Raw genomic sequence first — 19,330 nt, forward strand, 5'->3', positions numbered from 1 at the left:
GACAAAAAACAGTATTGCGAGTCTCTGCCTGAATCACTATTGTTACAAGGATTTTGTTTTTTATTAAAACTTAAGATTCTATGTTTTTAAAAACTGAAAAAGGATTTTCAGTGGACATTGAACTTTATGGATGTTTTGAAAGGAAGTTCAACAAAAGCTGAACTTGTAAAAGGACAGGAAAGCAGGTAATTTCAAGGAAACCAGCAAAGGGGTTTGACCTCAGAGTTACTTTTTGAATGTCAAGAAAGACTTTATGACTGGGCATGTGATCTATTTCAGAAAGGTTTTGCTTTCAGTTTGGAACTTTAAAAGCCAATGAGTTTAGACAAAAAGCAGGCATTCTGAAATATGATTCTGACCTGCCTGGAGATCAGAAAAAGAACTAGAAAAGTACGACCTCTCTGTAAAGGGATCCTGCATCTCTTGAGAAGAAACCCTGAATTTCAAATGTGACAGATTCCTATTGCCTCCTGTCTCTGAAGAATCCCTGCATCAAGTGTGGTTTCTGTTGCCTCCTGTGTTTTTAGAAATTTAGAAATTTGAAGGGGCGGCACAGTGGCGCAGTGGTTAGCACCACAGCCTCACAGCTCCAGCGACCCAGGTTCAATTCTGGGTAATGCTTGTGTGGAGTTTGCAAGTTCTCCCTGTGCCTGCGTGGGTTTCCTCCGGGTGCTCCGGTTTCCTCCCACATGCCAAAGACTTGCAGGTTGATAGGTAAATTGGCCATTATAAATTGCCCCTAGTATAGGTAGGTGGTAGGGAAATATAGGGACAGGTGGGGATGTGGTAGGAATATGGAATTAGTGTAGGATTAGTATAAATGGGTGGTTGATGGTCGGCACGGACTCGGTGGGCCGAAGGGCCTGTTTCAGTGCTGTATCTCTAAACTAAACTCAACTAAACCTTCTACTACTGTACTGCTGCTGTAAGACCTAAGAAGACTTGTTGCTATACCCCTGACGGAAGACCTATGTGAAGCCTACTGCAGTTGAGTTTCCTTGAACGCCTACCCATCACAGACTGTTCATCAACCTCACCTGGAAAAACTTTGAGTGTCATCCAACTATTCGACTTTGGGACACCTCAGCAGACCAAAAACTTCCTCCCAGATCAGGACAAACTACGTTATATTATTATTCCTTTGATTCCTATGAAACAGCTGTAAACCAAAATACTTTTTTTTTCCTGGTTAATTGGTTTTTGGATGTATGTGCATGTGCATGAGGGCTAGGGAAAATAAGGTGCCTCAATATCTCAGTTTGTATTTAGATTTACTTCATTAATGGTCTAAACTTGGTGTTATAATAAATGGTTAATTTTGTTGTTTATTAAAGAAACCTGGTTGGTGTGCTTTATTCTGGGGACAAAATGAATATCAAATTGGCTCTTTTTAGTAAGTGTGGAAATTTATTGATATGCTGTTACCCGTGGAGAAGTGGGACCAAATTAACAGGGCACTCCTCCTGCCTCAGTCATAACACTATCTTATTTACAGGCTGAAATTAGTTTTTAAAAATCAGTAATTTGATGTAGTAAGAGGTGGAACTGGGAGAAAAGAAAGGGCTGGTAGAACAATACCAAAGGAAAACCAATGATCTGGGTGCTTCCCTAAGTGGTGTTCTTAAGCAACAAGTGGACGACTAGAAAGTTCACGGAAAGGGAAGCAATCATGAGATGTGTCCAAAACAGATTTGAGAATTGAAAGATCAGTTGAAGCAACAACAGGGCCTTATGTTTGCTGTGGTGAAGTGATGGGCTGGGGAAAAGGAAGGTTCCGTGGGAGAGATAGAGTGCAGCGATCTCGCATGGGCTGCAGGGGAATATGTACGTAGAGGGACGCACAGGGCAACCTGGATGAGGCCAGTGAAGTCATGAGCTTAGAGGAAAAAGGAATGATGTGCCCCTTAAAGGTAAGAAGAAAGATGCAAGAGGAGAGGATGTGTGAACCACCACAGTGCTGTTTGATGCCCTGTATTAAAAGCGTTAGCTCAGAATATCCCACAGTTTAGACTTAGTGAGGATCCAAGTCAGACACAGCAAGAGAGCATGTAGTTGACTTATAAAATTCCGAGGAGTGAGAAAGGGTGAAATGGTACTCCATGTGTGCCATCCAGATCTGTATCAGTCTCTTCCTACGTTCATTAAGAAAGGTACTGGTGAAGGAGGCAGTATGGAAAGCCACAGATCATGGACCAGCATCTGATCTCAAAAAGGCCTGCTGGAATACAAGCAGGAAGCTAGCAAGACCCCAAATGTGTTTGCAGACCAATTATTGAAGGCAGCCTTTCCTGGGCACTATCGTAATAGTGATGATAGGTTTGAAGAAAATGGACAAGGAAGAGGATAGAGTTTTAGGGCAATCACCTTGCATCACTACCATCAGCTCAGTGTTTGAGGAGAGGCATTGATCAGTAAAATCGATGTTGGACAGAAAGTGGCAGTAACTCAAAGGATGCTGTCGGTACAGAGCCAACCTCGCAGATAAGGAAAAGCAGATGGAGATTTGGAAACTCATCAAGGAAACTGAGGAAGAATTGAAGACTGAAGACCCAAAAATGGAAGAGAGGACGTTTGTGAAAGACACCTCTCCAAAAGAATCATGGAATGATGCTGTTAAAGTCACACCTCCATTCAAACAAGCATAGCGGAATCTTAGGAATGGAACCAGCAAATTGGGAGCTTGAATTGGGACATTGAAGAGGAAGCCAATGCAGACTTCTGACAGTGAGTGAAGAAAGGACAAGTGAAATGATGAAAAAGCAGGAAATCGGGAAGGCAGAAGTACCAGGGGCTGACGAGAAAGTCGAAGAAATGAATGAGCAGGCTTAAGCGATTGCAGCAAAACTGGGTCAGGAAGCAAAGGAGCAGAATATGGAGAAGAGTGAAGAGATGGCAAATCAACACTTCAACTGATTATGAGTAACCTGGATTCTTCAAAGAACATTGAGGAGCTGCAGATTGCTGTCATCAGCTTCTTCATGGAGAGAAAGCTGTTGGTCACTTCCGTCAGCATTAAGAAATCCAGAAAAAGTACCCATGTAACCTCTCTCTCTGTAAAGGTCAGGTGTCCTTAATGCATAGGTGCAGACTCGATGGGCCGAAGGGCCTCTTCTGCACTGTATTATTCTGTGATTCTGTGAAAGGACCTAAGCTGAATGATGAAGTACAATGGGGAACAATTGCTGAACTGTGCCCTGCAATTGCACAGATCACAGCAGATTCAGAAACCAGTGACAAACATCCAGGGAATGAGACGAAAGCTTATGGAGTCCAATCAGGAATCCATGATCCCGAGAACAGCAAAGAAGAAAACATGTTCAGAAAACATCTGTTTTAACTAAGAAAAATAAGAAGGAGCTGTGTCTCTCCTGAAGAAGGAAAAGTAGGAAAAACAGGAGCAAATTGAGAAAACGGATGAGGAGCAGGGAGCCCTTAGGTCAGTCGTTCACCTCAGCCACCTGATTCCTCACCTATCACTTATCCTGAAGTCAATTCTTCAACAGACAGCGACCTCACAAGAACATTTTGTTAGTATGCAACAGGATAATAAAGATATCGAAAAAGGAATCAAATAGTGGGATGTGGTATACAATATGCAACAATCTATCTGGGCTTGTATGGTCTCATATGTTTTCTTAATTGTTCAGTTTGTTTTGACAATTGTTCTGATTATTACTTTGATATGTATACCTGGATTATGTCACCAGTTTCACAATCAACTGCAGATCCGGCGAGCTCTGCCACTTATGTGGCCCTTTTGGAAGGTCCCCCTGAGCAGGCAGGCTTTGCATTTAGCAATATCTGTAAAATTATTCGTAAATGCTACTATTTTGTAATTTTTAAGTTTGTGTTCTCAAGGTGATCAAGCTAGTAGTTTAACACAATGAAAATAAAGGAACCAGAGTTGAACATTGAGTTCAACAATTTCAGACAGTAATCTCTGCCTCCATTTTGTTTCCTATTTCTTTTCATGTTTCAGTCTCATTAATATTTTTCTCTTTTTTTTTGCTTTCAGACAACAGCTGTTCATCATTCTGTCATTCACACCTCCTCTAGACACATCTTTTGTTTCTTTACTTGTCCCATTACCATTCCCTTTGACCCTGCACCATCAATTCTTTTGTCATTTAATCTATCCTGTGTCTTCCACCCTATAACCGACGTTCCCTTTTGATCTTTTACCAAGCTTCCCCATATTTCACTTGCTTTAAACCTATTATGTTTCTAACTTTTCCCTGTTCTGATGAAAGGTCATTGACCCGAAACGTTAATTCTGTTTCTCTCTCTGCAGAAGCTGCCAGACCTGCTGAATATTTCCAGCATTTTTCAGTCTTTATTTCAGATTATTTCCAGCATGCACAGTATTTCATGAATGCCCACCCTGAAGAAGTGTAAGATAGAGTTCACGGCTTGGTGTAATGTCTTAAAATGTATAAGCTTAATTCGAAGTGATTATGATAAGTAATAATTCTTTAAAATATTGTTAAAGTAACTATAATATGTGTAGGCTCAGTTAAACATGGTATGAGGTTGAGAAGCAAGCTTGATGCTGAGCCAAGGTTATGTTCAAAAAATCAAGCTGGCAGTGAAAAACAAACCTTGAGTTAAGTATGAAAAGAATATGGTGCTTTGTTTGAAACTAACAGATAATGAAAAACAGAACATTAATTAAGTTACAGTTAAAACTGAAGCTATAAAGCTTCTAAGATATGTTTTCACTAGAGTGAAAGATATTGCTGTACCTCATGTAACAACTGTTTGTATGAACTTCCTAGATAAGGAAAAACTAAGTTGCAAGAAAATGGAACAAAGTAATACCAGAAAATTAAGCATAAATTTAATGTTAAAGTTTTTAAAAATGATGATTAAACAGAATGAGTGAGATAGCCCAGGCCATTGTCAGTTGCCACGTAGGCTCAAAGGAGAAGAAGTGTATAAAATAACAACTATTGAACATGAGAAGCAGCATGAAAAACCTGGAGGAAGAAAGAAGAGAATCTTCAGTCAACAGAACACAGCAAGAGGAAGAGAGACCCCACCACAGTCACTCGGAGGGCTACTGCCAAGGTTCTGAGGGACAGACTGTGACTATCGTATTTGTTAAGTATTACTTCTTTGCACTGAATATAAACTACTTAATAAATCTGCTACACTTATAACCAATATATATAACCAATAACCTGTACCCATTGTGGTTTGTTGTAGTCACGGACAAGTCACCCTTGTTAGATTAAATTGAATTCTGAAAGTAGCAGGAAAGCTACAGAAGTTGTGCTCTTCTCTCCAACAGGATTTCTTTGTCACTTTAACCTTGTTCACCTTCAATGCTAGCTATTTCCCTTCTCGTGTTTGATCAGGTATCTACTAAAACTCGCTTTCACATCCACATGTTCTTCCTCAACCACTGTCTCCAGCTCTGGCTTATTCCACATGGATTCCAATTGAAATTCCACCCTTCATGTTTTGGACCCACCCATGATTATAGGTATCACCTAGACATTCAGCGCTCCTTGAACCGCTGTTCTCGCTGCATCCGAAGATCCACACTCAATGCCATGCGCACTCTCAATCTCTCTCTTCAGCAGCATTGACTCACTCTATCTCAAAGCTGTCCTGGTCCACAGTTTCATTTCATGTTTTGCCTCATCCACGCTTTAACAAAAATCTTATTTTCTTCCTTTCATGTGTGAAGGATCACAAGCTTCAACAACTCAGGGGTATCAACGCCCCTCCAGATCTTTCTTCCCCTTCACTTCCCTTTGACCCCATTCCGTCTTCTAATCTCACCCCTTGCCATGCATTTACAATACCCTCCAAACACCTTTCTCTGTCCTTAGCAAAGGCCTCAGATTCATCCCCTTATGCCCCCACCTCGATGAACTTTGAGCTCGACATGATGCTGAGCTCTTCTTCCGACATCTCCGCCTCCACGCCCACTTCTTTGGCCAGAAGTCCTCCCCCCGCGAGGCGGACCTTTTTACCCATCACTAGTATTCTTCCTCCACATGGAACCCTCCCTCTTTAGCTTTCTTCAACGTTTTTGCATCTGAGATATTTAGAGATCTTTAATCTCTTTATTCCTAGCATCAATCCTAGTGAAAATTAATCAAACCATAAATCATTTGATCACATTTCTCATGCTCCTCATTAAATAGTCTGACTTACCCTGATTGTACTAAGGAAGGCATCAAAGTCTGCTTCTTCCAGAGCAGCATCAACAGGCAAAGGTAACCGTTTATATCTGGGAAACAATATGAATAGCAGGTTATCAATCCAGTTAGCTGCACTCTGGCCACTGATGTGTTTTATTTATGTGCTAGAATAAAGTTGCATTTAATCATTTTTAAAGCATTTCATCTTGCATTACTCTGACTGTTGTTATTAAAGAAAAATGACTGCCATGATGTACACAGCAAGGTCTCAAATACAAGAAGGATCCATCAATCTGTTTTTTATAATGCTGGTTAAAAGAGGGATGTTGGCTGGGCTACCAGAACTCCCAGCTGTGGTAGTGCCCTGGAATCTTTGTTATCCACCTAAACCACTGGAACATACAAGCCTTGGGGCTGAATTTTATGCTCGCCTACAGGGGTGCCGATGTTAGGCCGGCTGCATTTTATTGGGGTCAGGCACTAATTAGTTGCCGTCAGGGCTGCCATCCCTTTAAAGGACGTTGCCCGCCCCCGGGAGCTGCTGGCCAATCGAAGAGGCAGCAGTTCAAAAGTCTTAGCAGCGCCACCAGGAGTAGAGGCCACTGCTGGGACTGCACCTGGAAGAGGAAGACGCCATGGATGGACACTGCCCTCCCAACCAGGTAAGAGGAGTCATGGGGCACTGGAGCAGTCAGGTAGACCCGACAAAGGGGGCGGGGGGGGTGGTAGATGACGGCATGGGGTGTTGCTGCAGGGCGGCCATTGCCGCTGGGGGGGCCCCTCTGTGGGCCAAAGAATGCACAAATAGGAGGCATCCCATCACCTGAGCCCACAGGGTGGCTGCCAGGGTTCATCTGGTGATCACCCCATGTGGCGGAGGGCCCTCCCACTGTTGGTATAATGCTAGTGGCAGTGGGAAGAGGCCTTTAATTGGCCACTTAAGTGGCTCAAATGGCCTCTGGGCAGGAGGGCTGTCCTGCACCTTCCCCACTGCTGGCAAGATGGTATGGCAAGACAACAAACTCTCCAACTGTGCTCCCTCCACCCTGCCTACCCTCACCATTTTATGGGGCCCCAGCCTCTCAGCCCATCCACAGAGGCCTGGTAAATTCCAGCCCTTGGTTCAACACCTCATCCAAAAGATGGCACCTTTCAAAATGCAGGACTCCTCACACTGGAGGGTCAGTCTAGATTAGGTGCTCAAGTCCTGGAGTGAAGTTTGAACCCATCATTTTCTGACTCAAATGCGAGAGTGCTACCAACTGAGCCAAGATGAATAAAGACATAATGGAAAAATTGACGGTAAGGAAAGAGACATACTATAAGTCTGTGGACAGCAGGGGAGAACATGACAAGGGAGAATATGAATAGATTAGGAGAGAGGTCAAAAAACAATCATGAAGACAAAGAGGAACTATGAAATTAATTTATCAAGGAACATAAAACAAAACAGTAAAATATTCTACATGCTCGTAAATAAAAAAAGGAAAGTCAGGATGGGAATAGGACCACGAAGGGAAGAACATGATAAAATCACAGGCAGTGACAGTGAAATGGCAGAAATATTGAATAATTACTTTGCTTCAATATTTACCATGGAGATTGATCAGGTGAACATGACACAGGAACATGAAACAGGAAATGATATAATCACATTAAAAATAAAAAGAGGAGAAATAGTAAATGAACTAAACAAACTCAAAGATAAAACCCCTGGGCCATACAGATTGCATCTGCACATTTAAAAAAAAATCTAGTGAAGTGCTCTTTACTATTCTTTCATGGGAAGTGGGCATCACTGACAAGGCCAGCATTTATTGCCCATCTTTAATTGCCCTTGACAACTGAGTGACTTGCTGGGACATTTCAGAGGGCAGTTAAGAGTCAGCCACATTGCTGTGGGTCTGGAGTCATATGTAGGCCAGACCAGAGAAGCAAAGCAGATTTCCTTCCCTAAAGGACATTTGTAGGCCCAATGGGTTTTTATGACAATCGATGACAGTTCATGGCACCACCACTAGACTAGCTTCCAATTTTTATAATTAATTAAATTTAACTTTCACCAGCTGCTATGGTGGGATTTGAACCCACATCCCCAGGGTATTAGCCTGGCCTCCAGATTACTATTACAGTGACATTACCACAATGCCACTATCTCGCCATCATAATACAGCATTATTACACATATCGAATAATTCATTAGAAAAATATGTAGTGCCAGAAGACCAGCAGATAACTAATGCTATGACAGGAATTTAACGCCCCTCCCCTCCACCCCCGGGATTGGGCTAGGAGGTGGGGGGGTGTGAATGTAAAATCGTGTGGGAGGCGGGGGGTGCCCGTCACATACCCGTCCCTGCTGCTATTTTACCAGCGGCAGGGGAGGTGGCAAACAGTCCACCTGTCCTTAGGCCAATTGAGGCCCTTCAGTGGCCAATTCATTGCCACTTAAGGGCCTCTTCCCACCACTGTTGGTATTTTACTAGTGGTAGACGGGCACTTCAGCACCTTAAGAGGCCACCAAGTAATACCAGGCAGCCTTCTTGCGGGGTGGGTGGGGGGGGGTAATGCTTTTTGATCAGGCATCCTGTGTCCCATGGAGGCCCCTCCCAGCAGCACAGGCCACCCCCATTAAAACAATCCCCCTGCCCTACACTCCGACACCCACCTACTTTTAGGAGGCCGATGTCCATGGTTCTCTTCTTGCTGGATGCAGTCCCAGCAGTAGCCACCACTCCCAGTGATACTGCTGGGACTGAAGAGCTGCCGGCCCTCTTATTGACTGGCAGCTCTTGGAGGCTGGACTTCCTGCCTCAGAGGGGCAGAAGCTCCAACTCAAGCCAATTAAGGGCCTGAACCATGACATATAGCAGCAGGGCTTTCAGGCCCAGCGGTAGGGGGCTCACCCTTGGCTTTCCAGACAGTGGGCGGATCCAATGCCTCACTGTTAAATTCTGGTCTATATATGTATATTTAAGAAGAGAGATGTAATACGTTCAGGGAACTATAGAACAGTCAGCTTAACATCAGTATTAGGAAAAATAATGAAACCCTAACTAACTTAGAAAATGTAAAAACATCTGGAAACTAAAAATATAATAATGACTAGTCAGCATGGATTTCAAAAGGGAAAGTCTTGTTTGACCATCCTCATTGAATTATTTGAAGTGGTTCCTGAGAAAGTAGACAAAGATAATGTCGTCGATCTACTTTATCTAGATTTCCAACAGGCCTTCGATAAGCTACCACATAATAGACGTGTGAATAAGGTCAGAGCATGTGGAGTCAGGGAACAAGACAGAAAGTAGAGAGTAGAGGCAAAGGATAGCTATTCAAAGAAACAGAATGTGGAAAATGGAGTTCCACAAGAATCAGTGCTGGGATTACTGTTGTTCACAATTTGTATTAACAATTTAGGCTTTGGAATCAAAAACACAATTTGTAAATTTGCAGATGAAACCAAACTGGGGGGAATAGACAATCCTGAGGAAGACTGCAATAAGTTAAATACATCATGAATAAACTTGCAGAGTGGTATATAATTGGTTAATGAATTTCAACACAGGTAAGTGTGAGGTATTACATTTTGGTAAGAAAAATAAGAAGGACTGATATTATTTAGAAACTACAGGCTGGATTTTGAAAAGGTGGGGAGATTCCCGTCGCTGCATTTTATCAGCCCCCCGGAACGATCCTCCAGTCTTTTGGGGTCAATGTTTTTGGAGGCAGGCTCCCCATCCCTTTAAAGACTTTGTAGGGATGGGAATCCCTTCTCCAAGAGCTGCCAGCCAGTCAGTGGGCCAGTAGCTCAGCAGTATTAGCAACACCAATGGGAGCGGTGGCCACTGCTGGTACTGCAGAGGGCTTGGACCCAGGCCCAGTGGTGGAACCCCAGAACACAGGTAGGTGAGGCAGGGTCACCAGGGCCAATCCAGAAGGCCCAGAGAGGGGAAGTGAGGGGTTGGCATTTGGTCCAGGGGATACAGATGGCCCACAAAGGAGAACCCCCGCAAGCCGACAGGGAGGGCGCCTCATTTTACAAGGCATCCTCCCCACATGGCAGAGGCCCCTCCCACCGCTGATACGATCCCAGCAGCGGCGGGAAAAGGCCACTTAATTGGCCATTAATAGGCCACTTAAGGGCCTCAATGGGCCTCTGGGCGGGAAGGCCGTAGTTGGCATATTCCGTCCCCGGAAAGATCGGAACTGGGAATCCTGGCGTCGGGTTCCATGGCGGATGCTTCCACTCTGATTCTCTACCCCCACCTCCCGGATGAGCACAAGTTCTGGTCCTCTGAATCTATATAGGGTAGAGGAGCAAAGGGATCTGGGAGTTGTTCTGATCCCCGTGGAGACCACCAACAAATGAAAAGAATCGAATCCCCCACTTGACCCCAATTTAGGAACGGACAAGATTTCGCTTTTATAAATTTTACTTTAACACTCAAACCAAAACCAACATAAATTAAACATGAAGCAACAGACATGGTCAATGTATATATATTACAAATTACACCTTAAATATCATATACAACAGAGATGGGTCTCATGGTTTCACTGGACAGTCCACCCAGCATATATGGCAACAATTACAGCCACACAGTTCTTCACAACTCTGATGTTCCTCAGGTAGATTGTCAGCTCCTTTCTTCAAGGATTTAGCCACTGTTCTTCCGACAGCAGTTCCCTCAATCCAAACTTCATGGGTGTGGTCTTCACCACAAGGCACACTTCTCCAGAACCTCCTCAGCTCTGCTCATAACAGTCTTGATGGTGTGGATTTACCAATCTTCCCTTTGTCTGTGTCCTTCAGTGACAACCTGTGCACTGTGTGGCCGGGTTTGGTTGGTCAGCTACTTGATATGACAGAAACAGCTCCTGGATTCAGTCTTCTCTCTTGCCTGCTCTGCCTGGTCTGCCTAGTCAGGGGAGGACTCTATCTCCTTTTATCTGGTTCTAACCAGTGTCAGTTTCCCTTGAAACTTGCAGTTGTATTTTCAGCTTCTGTTTCAGTTTTGGTTTCTGTTTCAATTCTAGTTTCCTTCACAGTTTGGGTATGAAAAAAACAAGCTTTGCAACCACGGATTCCATCACAGGGTACAATACACAAATCACTAAAAGAAGCAACTCAGGTTAATAAGGCCATTAAAAAAGCAAAACAAGCACTAGGGTGTACTTCTAGAGAGATAGAACTGAAAAGCAGAGAATCTAGGCTAAACCTGTATCAAATCTTGGTTAGACCATACTGGGAGTAGTATGTACAGTTGTGGTCTCCATAATATAAAAAGTATATAAAGAACTAGAAAGGATGCAAAAAAATTTACAAAGAGGTTATACTTATCAGGAAAAGATGAATAGGCTTTTCCAATGAGAACAGAAGGCTAAGGAGTATTTTTTTTAATTCATTCATGGGATGTGGGTGTCGGTGGCTAGGCCAGCATTTATTGCCATCCCTAATTGCCCTTGAGAAGGTGGTGGTGAGCTGCCTTCATGAACTGCTGCAGTCCATGTGGGGGAGGTACACCTACAGTGCTGTTAGGAAGGGAGTTCCAGGATTTTGACCCAGCAACAGTGAAGGAACGGCGATATACTTCCAAGTCAGGATGGTGTGTGACTTGGATGGGAACTTGCAGGTGGTGGTGTTCCCATGCATTTGCTCCCCTTATCCTTCTAGTTGGTAGAGGTCGCGGGTTTGGAAGGTGCTACCTAAGGAGCCTTGATGCATTGCTGCAGTGCATCTTGTAGATGGTACACACTGCTGCCACTGCACGTCAGTGGTGGAGGGAGTGAATGTTGAAAATGGTGGATGGGGTGCCAATCAAGCGGGCTGCTTTGTTCTGGATGGTGTCGAGCTTCTTGAGTATTGTTGGAGCTGCAGCCATCCAGGCAAGTGGAGAGTAGTCCATCACACTCCTGATTTGTGCCTTGTAGATGGTAGACAGGCTTTGGGGAGTCAGGAGATGAGTTACTCATTGCAGGATTCCTAACCTCTGACCTGCTCTTGTAGCCAGGGTATTTATACGGTTACTCCAGTTCAGTTTCTGGTCAACGGTAGCCCCCAGGATGTTGATAGTGGGGGATTCAGCGGTGGTAATGCCATTGAATGTCAAGGGGAGATGGTTAGATTCTCTCTTGTTGGAGATGGTCATTGTCTGGCACTTGTGTGGCTCAAATGTTACTTGCCACTTATCAGCCCAAGCCTGGATATTGTCCAGGTCTTGCTGCATTTCTACACGGACTGCTTCAGTATCTGAGGAGTCGCAAATGGTGCTGAACATTGTGCAATCATCAGCGAACATCCCCACTTCTGACCTAATGATTGAAGGAAGCTGAAGATGGTTGGGCCTAGGATACTACCCTGAGGAACTCCTGCAGTGATGTCCTGGAGCTCATAAGATTGACCTCCAACAACCACAGCCATATTCCTTTGTGCTAGGTATGACCAGTTTTCCCCCTGTTTCCCATTGACTTCAGTTTTGCTGGGGCTCCTTGATGCCATATTTGGTCAAATGCTGCCTTGATGTCAAGGGCAGTCACTCTCACCTCATCTCTTGAGTTCAGCTCTTTTGTCCATGTTTGAACCAAGACTGTAATGAGGTCAGGAGCTGAGTGGCCCTGGCGGAATTCAAACTGAGTGTCACTGAGCAGGTTATTGCTAAGCAAGTGCCACTTGATAGCACTGTCGATGACACCTTCCATCACTTTACTGATGATTGAGAGTAGACTGATGGGGCGGTAATTGGCCGGGTTGGACTTGTCCTGCTTTTTGTGTACAGGACATACCTGGGCAATTTTCCACATTGCCGAGTAGACGCCAGTGTTGTAGCTGTACTGGAACAGCTTGGCTAGGAGCACAGGTCTTCAGTACTATTGCCGGAATATTGTCAGGGCTTATAGCCTTTGCAGTATCCAGTGCCTTCAGTCGTTTCTTGATATCATGCGGAGTGAATCAAATTGGGGATATTTGTGGAGCCACCTCCTCCAGTTTGTTGTTTAAATGTCCACCACCATTCATGGCTGGATGTGGCAGGACTACAGAGCTTAGATCTGATCCATTGGTTATGGGATCACTTAGCTCTGTCTATCGCATGCTGCTTATGCAGTAGTCCTCTGTTGTAGCTTCACCAGGTTGACACCTCATTTTGAGGTATGTCTGGTGCTGCTCCTGGCATGCCCTCCTGCACTCTTCATTGAACCAGGGTTGGTCTCCTGGCTTGATGGTAACGGTAGAGTGGGGGATATGCCGGGTCATGAGGTCACATATTGTGGTTGAGTACAAAACTGCTGTTGGCCCACAGCGCCTCATGGATGCCCAGTTTTGCATTGCTAGATCTGTTTGGAATCTATCCCATTTAGCACGGTGATAGTGCCACACAACGTGATGGACGGTATCCTCAATGTGAAGGCGGGACTTCGTCTCCACAAGGATTGTGCGGTGGTCACTCCTACCAATACTGGCATGGACAGATGCATCTGCAGCAGGCAGATTGGTGAGGACGAGGCCAAGTATGTTTTTCCCTCTTGTTGGTTCCCTCATCACCTGCTGCAGACCCAGTCCAGCAACTATGTCCTTTAGGACTCGGCCAGCTTGGTGAGTAGTGGTGGTACTCTTGGTTATGGACATTGAAGTCCCCGACCCAGAGTACATTCTGCACCCTTGACACCCTCAGGGCTTCCTCCAAGGAGTGTTCAACATGGAGGAGTACTGACTCATCACCTGAGGGAGAGCAGTAGGTGGTAATCAGTAGGAGGTTTCCTTGTCCATGTTTGACCTGATGCCATGAGACTTCATGGGGTCCGGAGTCGATGTTGAGGACTCCCAGGGCAACTCCCTCCCCACTGTAAACCACTGTGCTGCCACCTCTGCTAGGTCTGTCCTGCCAGTGGGACAGGACATAACCGGGGATAGTGATGGCAGTGTCTGGGACATTGTCTGTAAGGTGTGATTCCGTGAGTATGACTATGTCAGGCTGTTGCTTGACTAGTCTGTGGGACAGCTCTCCCAACTTTGGTATAAGCCCCCAGATGTTAGTAATGAGGACTTTGCAGGGTCGACAGTGCTGGTTTTGCCGTTGTCGTTTCTGGTGCCTAGGTCGATGCCGGGCAGTCCGTCTGGTTTCATTCCTTTTTACTGACTTCGTAGCGGTTAGATACAACCGAGTGGCCTGCTAGGCCATTTCAGAGGGCATATAAGAGTCAACCATATTGACCGAGTAGATGTCTTTAAAATTATAAAAGGTTTTGATATAGACAGAGAGAGAGTATGTTTTCACTTTGGAGGAAGAACAAAATTAGAGGCCATCAATATAAGATAACCACCAAGAAATCAAATAGGGAATTCATAAGAAATTTCTTTACCCAGAGAGTGGTGAGAATGTGGAACTCTCTACCACAGGGTGTGATTGAGGCCAATAGTATAGATGCATTGAAGGGGAGGCTCAATAAGCATATGAAGCAGTAGGGAATAGAGAGTTGTGCTTATAGAGATGGATAATTCAGAACGGGAGGAGGCTCGATTGGAACCTAAATGCCAGCATGGACTGGTTGGGCCAAATCATCTATTTCTATGCTGTACATTCTACGTAATTCTATGAAATTTCTGCTGATGCAGGACTGGATGTCAAACAAGCAGCATAACAAAGCATACACAGCAGAGGGTTGAGAGAGGTGGTGGTGAGGTACAGCGGGATGTTGTCAGCGTACATGTGGAGCCCATCATTGTGTTTACAGATGGTGTCACTGAGGGGCAGCATGTAGATGAGAAATAAGAGACAGCCAAGGATAGAATCTTAGGGGACTACAGATTAACGGTGTGGGAGCAGGAAGAGCACCCATTACAGCTGATTCTCTAGAAATAAATAAGTACAATGTGATAGCCATTACAGAGACATGGCTGCAGCATGACATAGATTGGGACCTGAATATTGAAGGGTACATAGCATTTAGGAAGGACAGAAAGCTAGGAAAAGGTGGAGGGGTGGCTCTGTTAATTAATGGTGGCATTAGCACATTAGGTGGGATGACCTAAGTTCAGGAAACCAGGATGTAGAAGTGGTTTGGGTAGAGATGAGAAATGATTAAGGCAAGAAGTCACTCGTGGGAGTGGTATACAGCCCCCCTAACAGTAACCACACGGTAGGACAGTGTATAAAGGAAGAAATAATGGGAGCTTGTCAGAAAGGTACGGTGATAATCATGGGGGATTTTAAGCTACACATAGACTGGAAAAATCAGATGGGCAAAGGTAGCCTAGATGAGGAGTACATAGAATGTTTTCAGGATAGTTTCTTAGAACAGCATGTTCTGGAGCCAACCAGAGAGCAGGCGATGCTAGACCTGGTATTGTGCAACAAGATAGGATTAATTAATGACCTCATAGTGAAGGCACCCCGAGGTAGAAGCAATCATAATATGATTGAATTTTACATTCAGCTTGAGGGAGAGAAGTATGGGTCTAAGGCTAGTATTTTAAACTTAAATAAGGGCAATTATGAGGGCATGAATGCAGAGCGAGCTAAAGTGAACTGGCAAAATAGGTTAAGGGATAGCTCAATAGAGATGCCATGGCAGACATATAAGGGGATATTTCAGAATACACAGAATAGATACATTCTAATAAGAGAGAAAGGTTCCAAGGGGATGACCCACCATCTATGGTTAACCAAAAAAAGTTAAAGAGAGTAACAAACTTCAAGAAAAAGCAGATAGTTGTGTCAGAAGATTGGACAGAATATTAAAAAAGCAAAGAATGACTAAAAGATTGATAAGGAGGGAAAAATTAGAGGGAAAAAAACGAGAGAAAGCTGGCCAGATAGTAAGAGTTTCTATAGATATTTTAAAAAGAAAAAAAGAGTTAACAAAGTGAGCGTTGATCCTATAGAAAGTGAGTCTGGGGAATTAATAATGGATAATAAGTAGACGGCAGATGAATTGAGCAAGTATTTTGCAGCAGTCTTCACTATAGAGGATACAAGTAACAGCCCAGAAATAGCTGTAAATCAGGAAATAGAAGGGAGTGAGGAACTCAAGAAAATTACAATCACCAGGGAAGTGGTACCAAACAAATTGTTGGATCTGCGGGCTGTCAAGTCCCCAGCTCCTGATGGACTTCATCCTAGGGTCTAAAAAGAAGTGGCTCATGAGATAGTTGATGCATTGATTTTAATTTTCCAAAATGTCCTAGATTCAGGGAAGGTTCCATTAGATTGGAAAATAGCGAATGTAACTCCTTTATTCAAAAAGAGAGGGAAACAGAAAGCAGGAAACTACAGGCCAGTTAGCTTAACATCTGTCATAGGAAAAATGTTAGAAGCTATTATTAAAGACGTTATACCTGGGCACTTAGAAAGATCCAAAGTAATCAGGCAGAGTCAACATGGTTTTAGTTTAGTTTAGTTTAGAGATACAGCACTGAAACAGGCCCTTCGGCCCACCGAGTCTGTGCTGACCATCAACCACCCATTTTATACTAATCCTACACTAATCCCATATTCCTACCACGTTTTGTGAAAGGGAAATCATGTTTAACCAATTTATTGGACTTCTTTGAAGAAGTAATATGTGCTGTGGATAAAGGGGATCTGGTACTGTACTTAGATTTCCAGAAGGCATTTGATAAGGTGCCACATCAAAGGTTATTGTGGAAAATAAAAGCTCATGGTGTAGGGGAGAACATATTGGCATGAATAGAAGATTGGCTAGCTAACAGGAAACAGAGAGTAGGCATAAATGGGTCATTTTCTGGTTGGCAAGATGTAACAAGTGATATGCCATGGGGATTAGTGCTGGGGCCTCAACTTTTTACAATTTATACAAATGACTTGGATGAAGGGACCACAGGTCCTGTCGGGAACAGTGACCATAATTCCGTAAGTTTTAAGGTACGTGGATAAGGATAAGAGTAGTCCTCAGGTGAAGGTGCTAAATTGGGGGAAGGCTAATTATAACAATATTAGGCAGGAACTGAAGAATTTAGATTGGGGGCGGCTATTTGAGGGTAAATCAACGTCTGACATGTGGGAGTCTTTCAAATGTCAGTTGATTAGAATCCAGGACCAGCATGTTCCTGTGAAGAAGAAGGATAAGTTTGGCAAGTTTCGGGAACCTTGGATAATGCGGGATATTGTGAGCCTCGTCAAAAAGAAAAAGGAAGCATTCGTAAGGGCTGGAAGGCTAGGAACAGATGAATCCCTTGAGGAATATAAAGACAGTAGGAAGGAGCTTAAGCAAGGAGTCAGGAGGGCTAAAAAGGGTTATGAGAAGTCATTGGCAAACAGGATTAAGGAAAATCCCAAGGCTTTTTATCCGTATATAAAGAGCAAGAGGGTAACCAGGGAAAGGGTTGGCCCACTCAAGGACAGAGAAGGGAATCTATGTGTGGAGCCAGAGGAAATGGGCAAGGTACTAAATGAGTACTTTGCATCAGTATTCACCAAGGAGAAGGACTTGGTGGATGATGAGCCTAGGGAAGGGAGTGTAGATAGTCTCAGTCATCTCATTATCAAAAAGGAGGAGGTGTTGGGTGTCTTGCAAAGCATTAAGGTAGATAAGTCCCCAGGGCCTGATGGGATCTACCCCAGAATACTGAGGGAGGCAAGGGAAGAAATTGCTGGGGCCTTGACAGAAATCTTTGCATCCTCATTGGCTACAGGTGGGGTCCCAGAGGACTGGAGAATAGCCAATGTTGTTCCTTTGTTTAAGAAGGGTAGCAAGGATAATCCAGGAAATTATAGGCCAGTGAGCTTTACGTCAGTGGTAGGGAAATTATTACAGAGGATTCTTCGGGACAGGATTTACTCCCATTTGGAAACAAGTGAACTTATTAGCAAGAGGCAGCATGGTTTTGTGAAGGGGAGGTCGTGTCTCACTAATTTGATTGAGTTTTTTGAGGAAGTGACGAAGATGATTGATGAAGGAAGGGCAGTGAATGTTATCTATATGGACTTCAGTAAAGCCTTTGACAAGGTCCCTCATGGCAGACTGGTGCAAAAGGTGAAGTCACACGGGATCAGAGGGGAGCTTGCAAGATGGATACAGAACTGGCTCGGTCATAGAAGACAGAGGGTAGCAGTGGAAGGGTGCTTTTTTGAATGGAGGGATGTGACTAGTGGTGTTCCGCAGGGATCAGTGCTGGGATCTTTGCTCTTTGTAGTATATATAAATGATTTGGAGGAAAATATAGCTAGTCTGATTAGTAAGTTTGCGGACGACACAAAGGTTGGTGGAGTTGCGGACAGTGATGAGGATTGTCAGAGGATACAGCAGGATATAGATCGGTTGGAGACTTGGACGGAGAAATGGCAGATGGCATTTAATCCAGACAAATGTGAGGTAATGCATTTTGGAAGGTCTAATGCAGGTGGGAAGTATACAGTAAATGGCAGAACCCTTAGGAGTATTGACAGGCAGAGAGATCTGGGCGTACAGGTCCACAGGTCACTGAAAGTGGCAACGCAGGTGGATAAGGTAGTCAAGAAGGCATACGGCATGCTTGCCTTCATCGATCGGGGCATAGAGTATAAAAATTGGCAAGTCATGCTGCAGCTGTACAGAACTTTAGTTCGGCCACACTTAGAATATTGTGTGCAATTCTGGTCGCCACACTACAAGAAGGACGTGGAGGCTTTGGAGAGGGTACAGAAGAGGTTTACCAGGATGTTGCCTGGTCTGGAGGGCATTAGCTATGAGGAGAGGTTGGATAGACTCGGATTGTTTTCACTGAAACGACGGAGGTGGAGGGGTGACATGATAAAGGTTTACAAAGTTATAAGTGGCATGGACAGAGTGGATAGTCAGAAGCTTTTTCCCAGGGTGGAAGAGTCAGTTACGAGGGGACATAGGTTTAAGGTGCGAGGGGCAAAGTTTAGAGGGGATGTGCGAGGCAAGTTCTTAACACAGAAGGTGGTGAGTGCCTGGAACTTGTTGCCGGGGGAGGTGGTGGAAGCAGGTACCATAGAGACATTTAAGAGGCATCTTGACAAATACATGAATAGGATGGGAATAGAGGGATACGGACCCCGGAAGTGCAGAAGGTTTTAGTTTAGGCAGGCGTCAAGATCGGCGCAGGCTTGGAGGGCCGAATGGCCTGTTCCTGTGCTGTACTGTTCTTTGATCTTTGTTCTTTGTATGGTTGCTAAAGTTGCTGATGACACGAAGATAGGCAGGAAAGTAAGTTGTGA

The 19,330-nt window shown here is 44.3% G+C and overlaps 1 protein-coding gene across 1 annotated transcript in view; it reads right to left on the minus strand.

Moving 5' to 3' along the window:
• LOC137369343 (paladin-like) overlaps positions 1–19,330 on the minus strand; it is a 158,546-nt gene that overhangs the window by 100,713 nt on the left and 38,503 nt on the right. Inside the window, exon 7 of the mRNA XM_068030414.1 lies at positions 6,166–6,241. Coding sequence (XP_067886515.1) covers positions 6,166–6,241 — 76 coding nt within the window. The remainder of the gene's footprint in view (positions 1–6,165; positions 6,242–19,330) is intronic.

Source organism: Heterodontus francisci, chromosome 4 (genome assembly GCF_036365525.1).
Source record: "Heterodontus francisci isolate sHetFra1 chromosome 4, sHetFra1.hap1, whole genome shotgun sequence".
Classification (NCBI taxonomy): Eukaryota; Metazoa; Chordata; class Chondrichthyes; order Heterodontiformes; family Heterodontidae; genus Heterodontus; species Heterodontus francisci.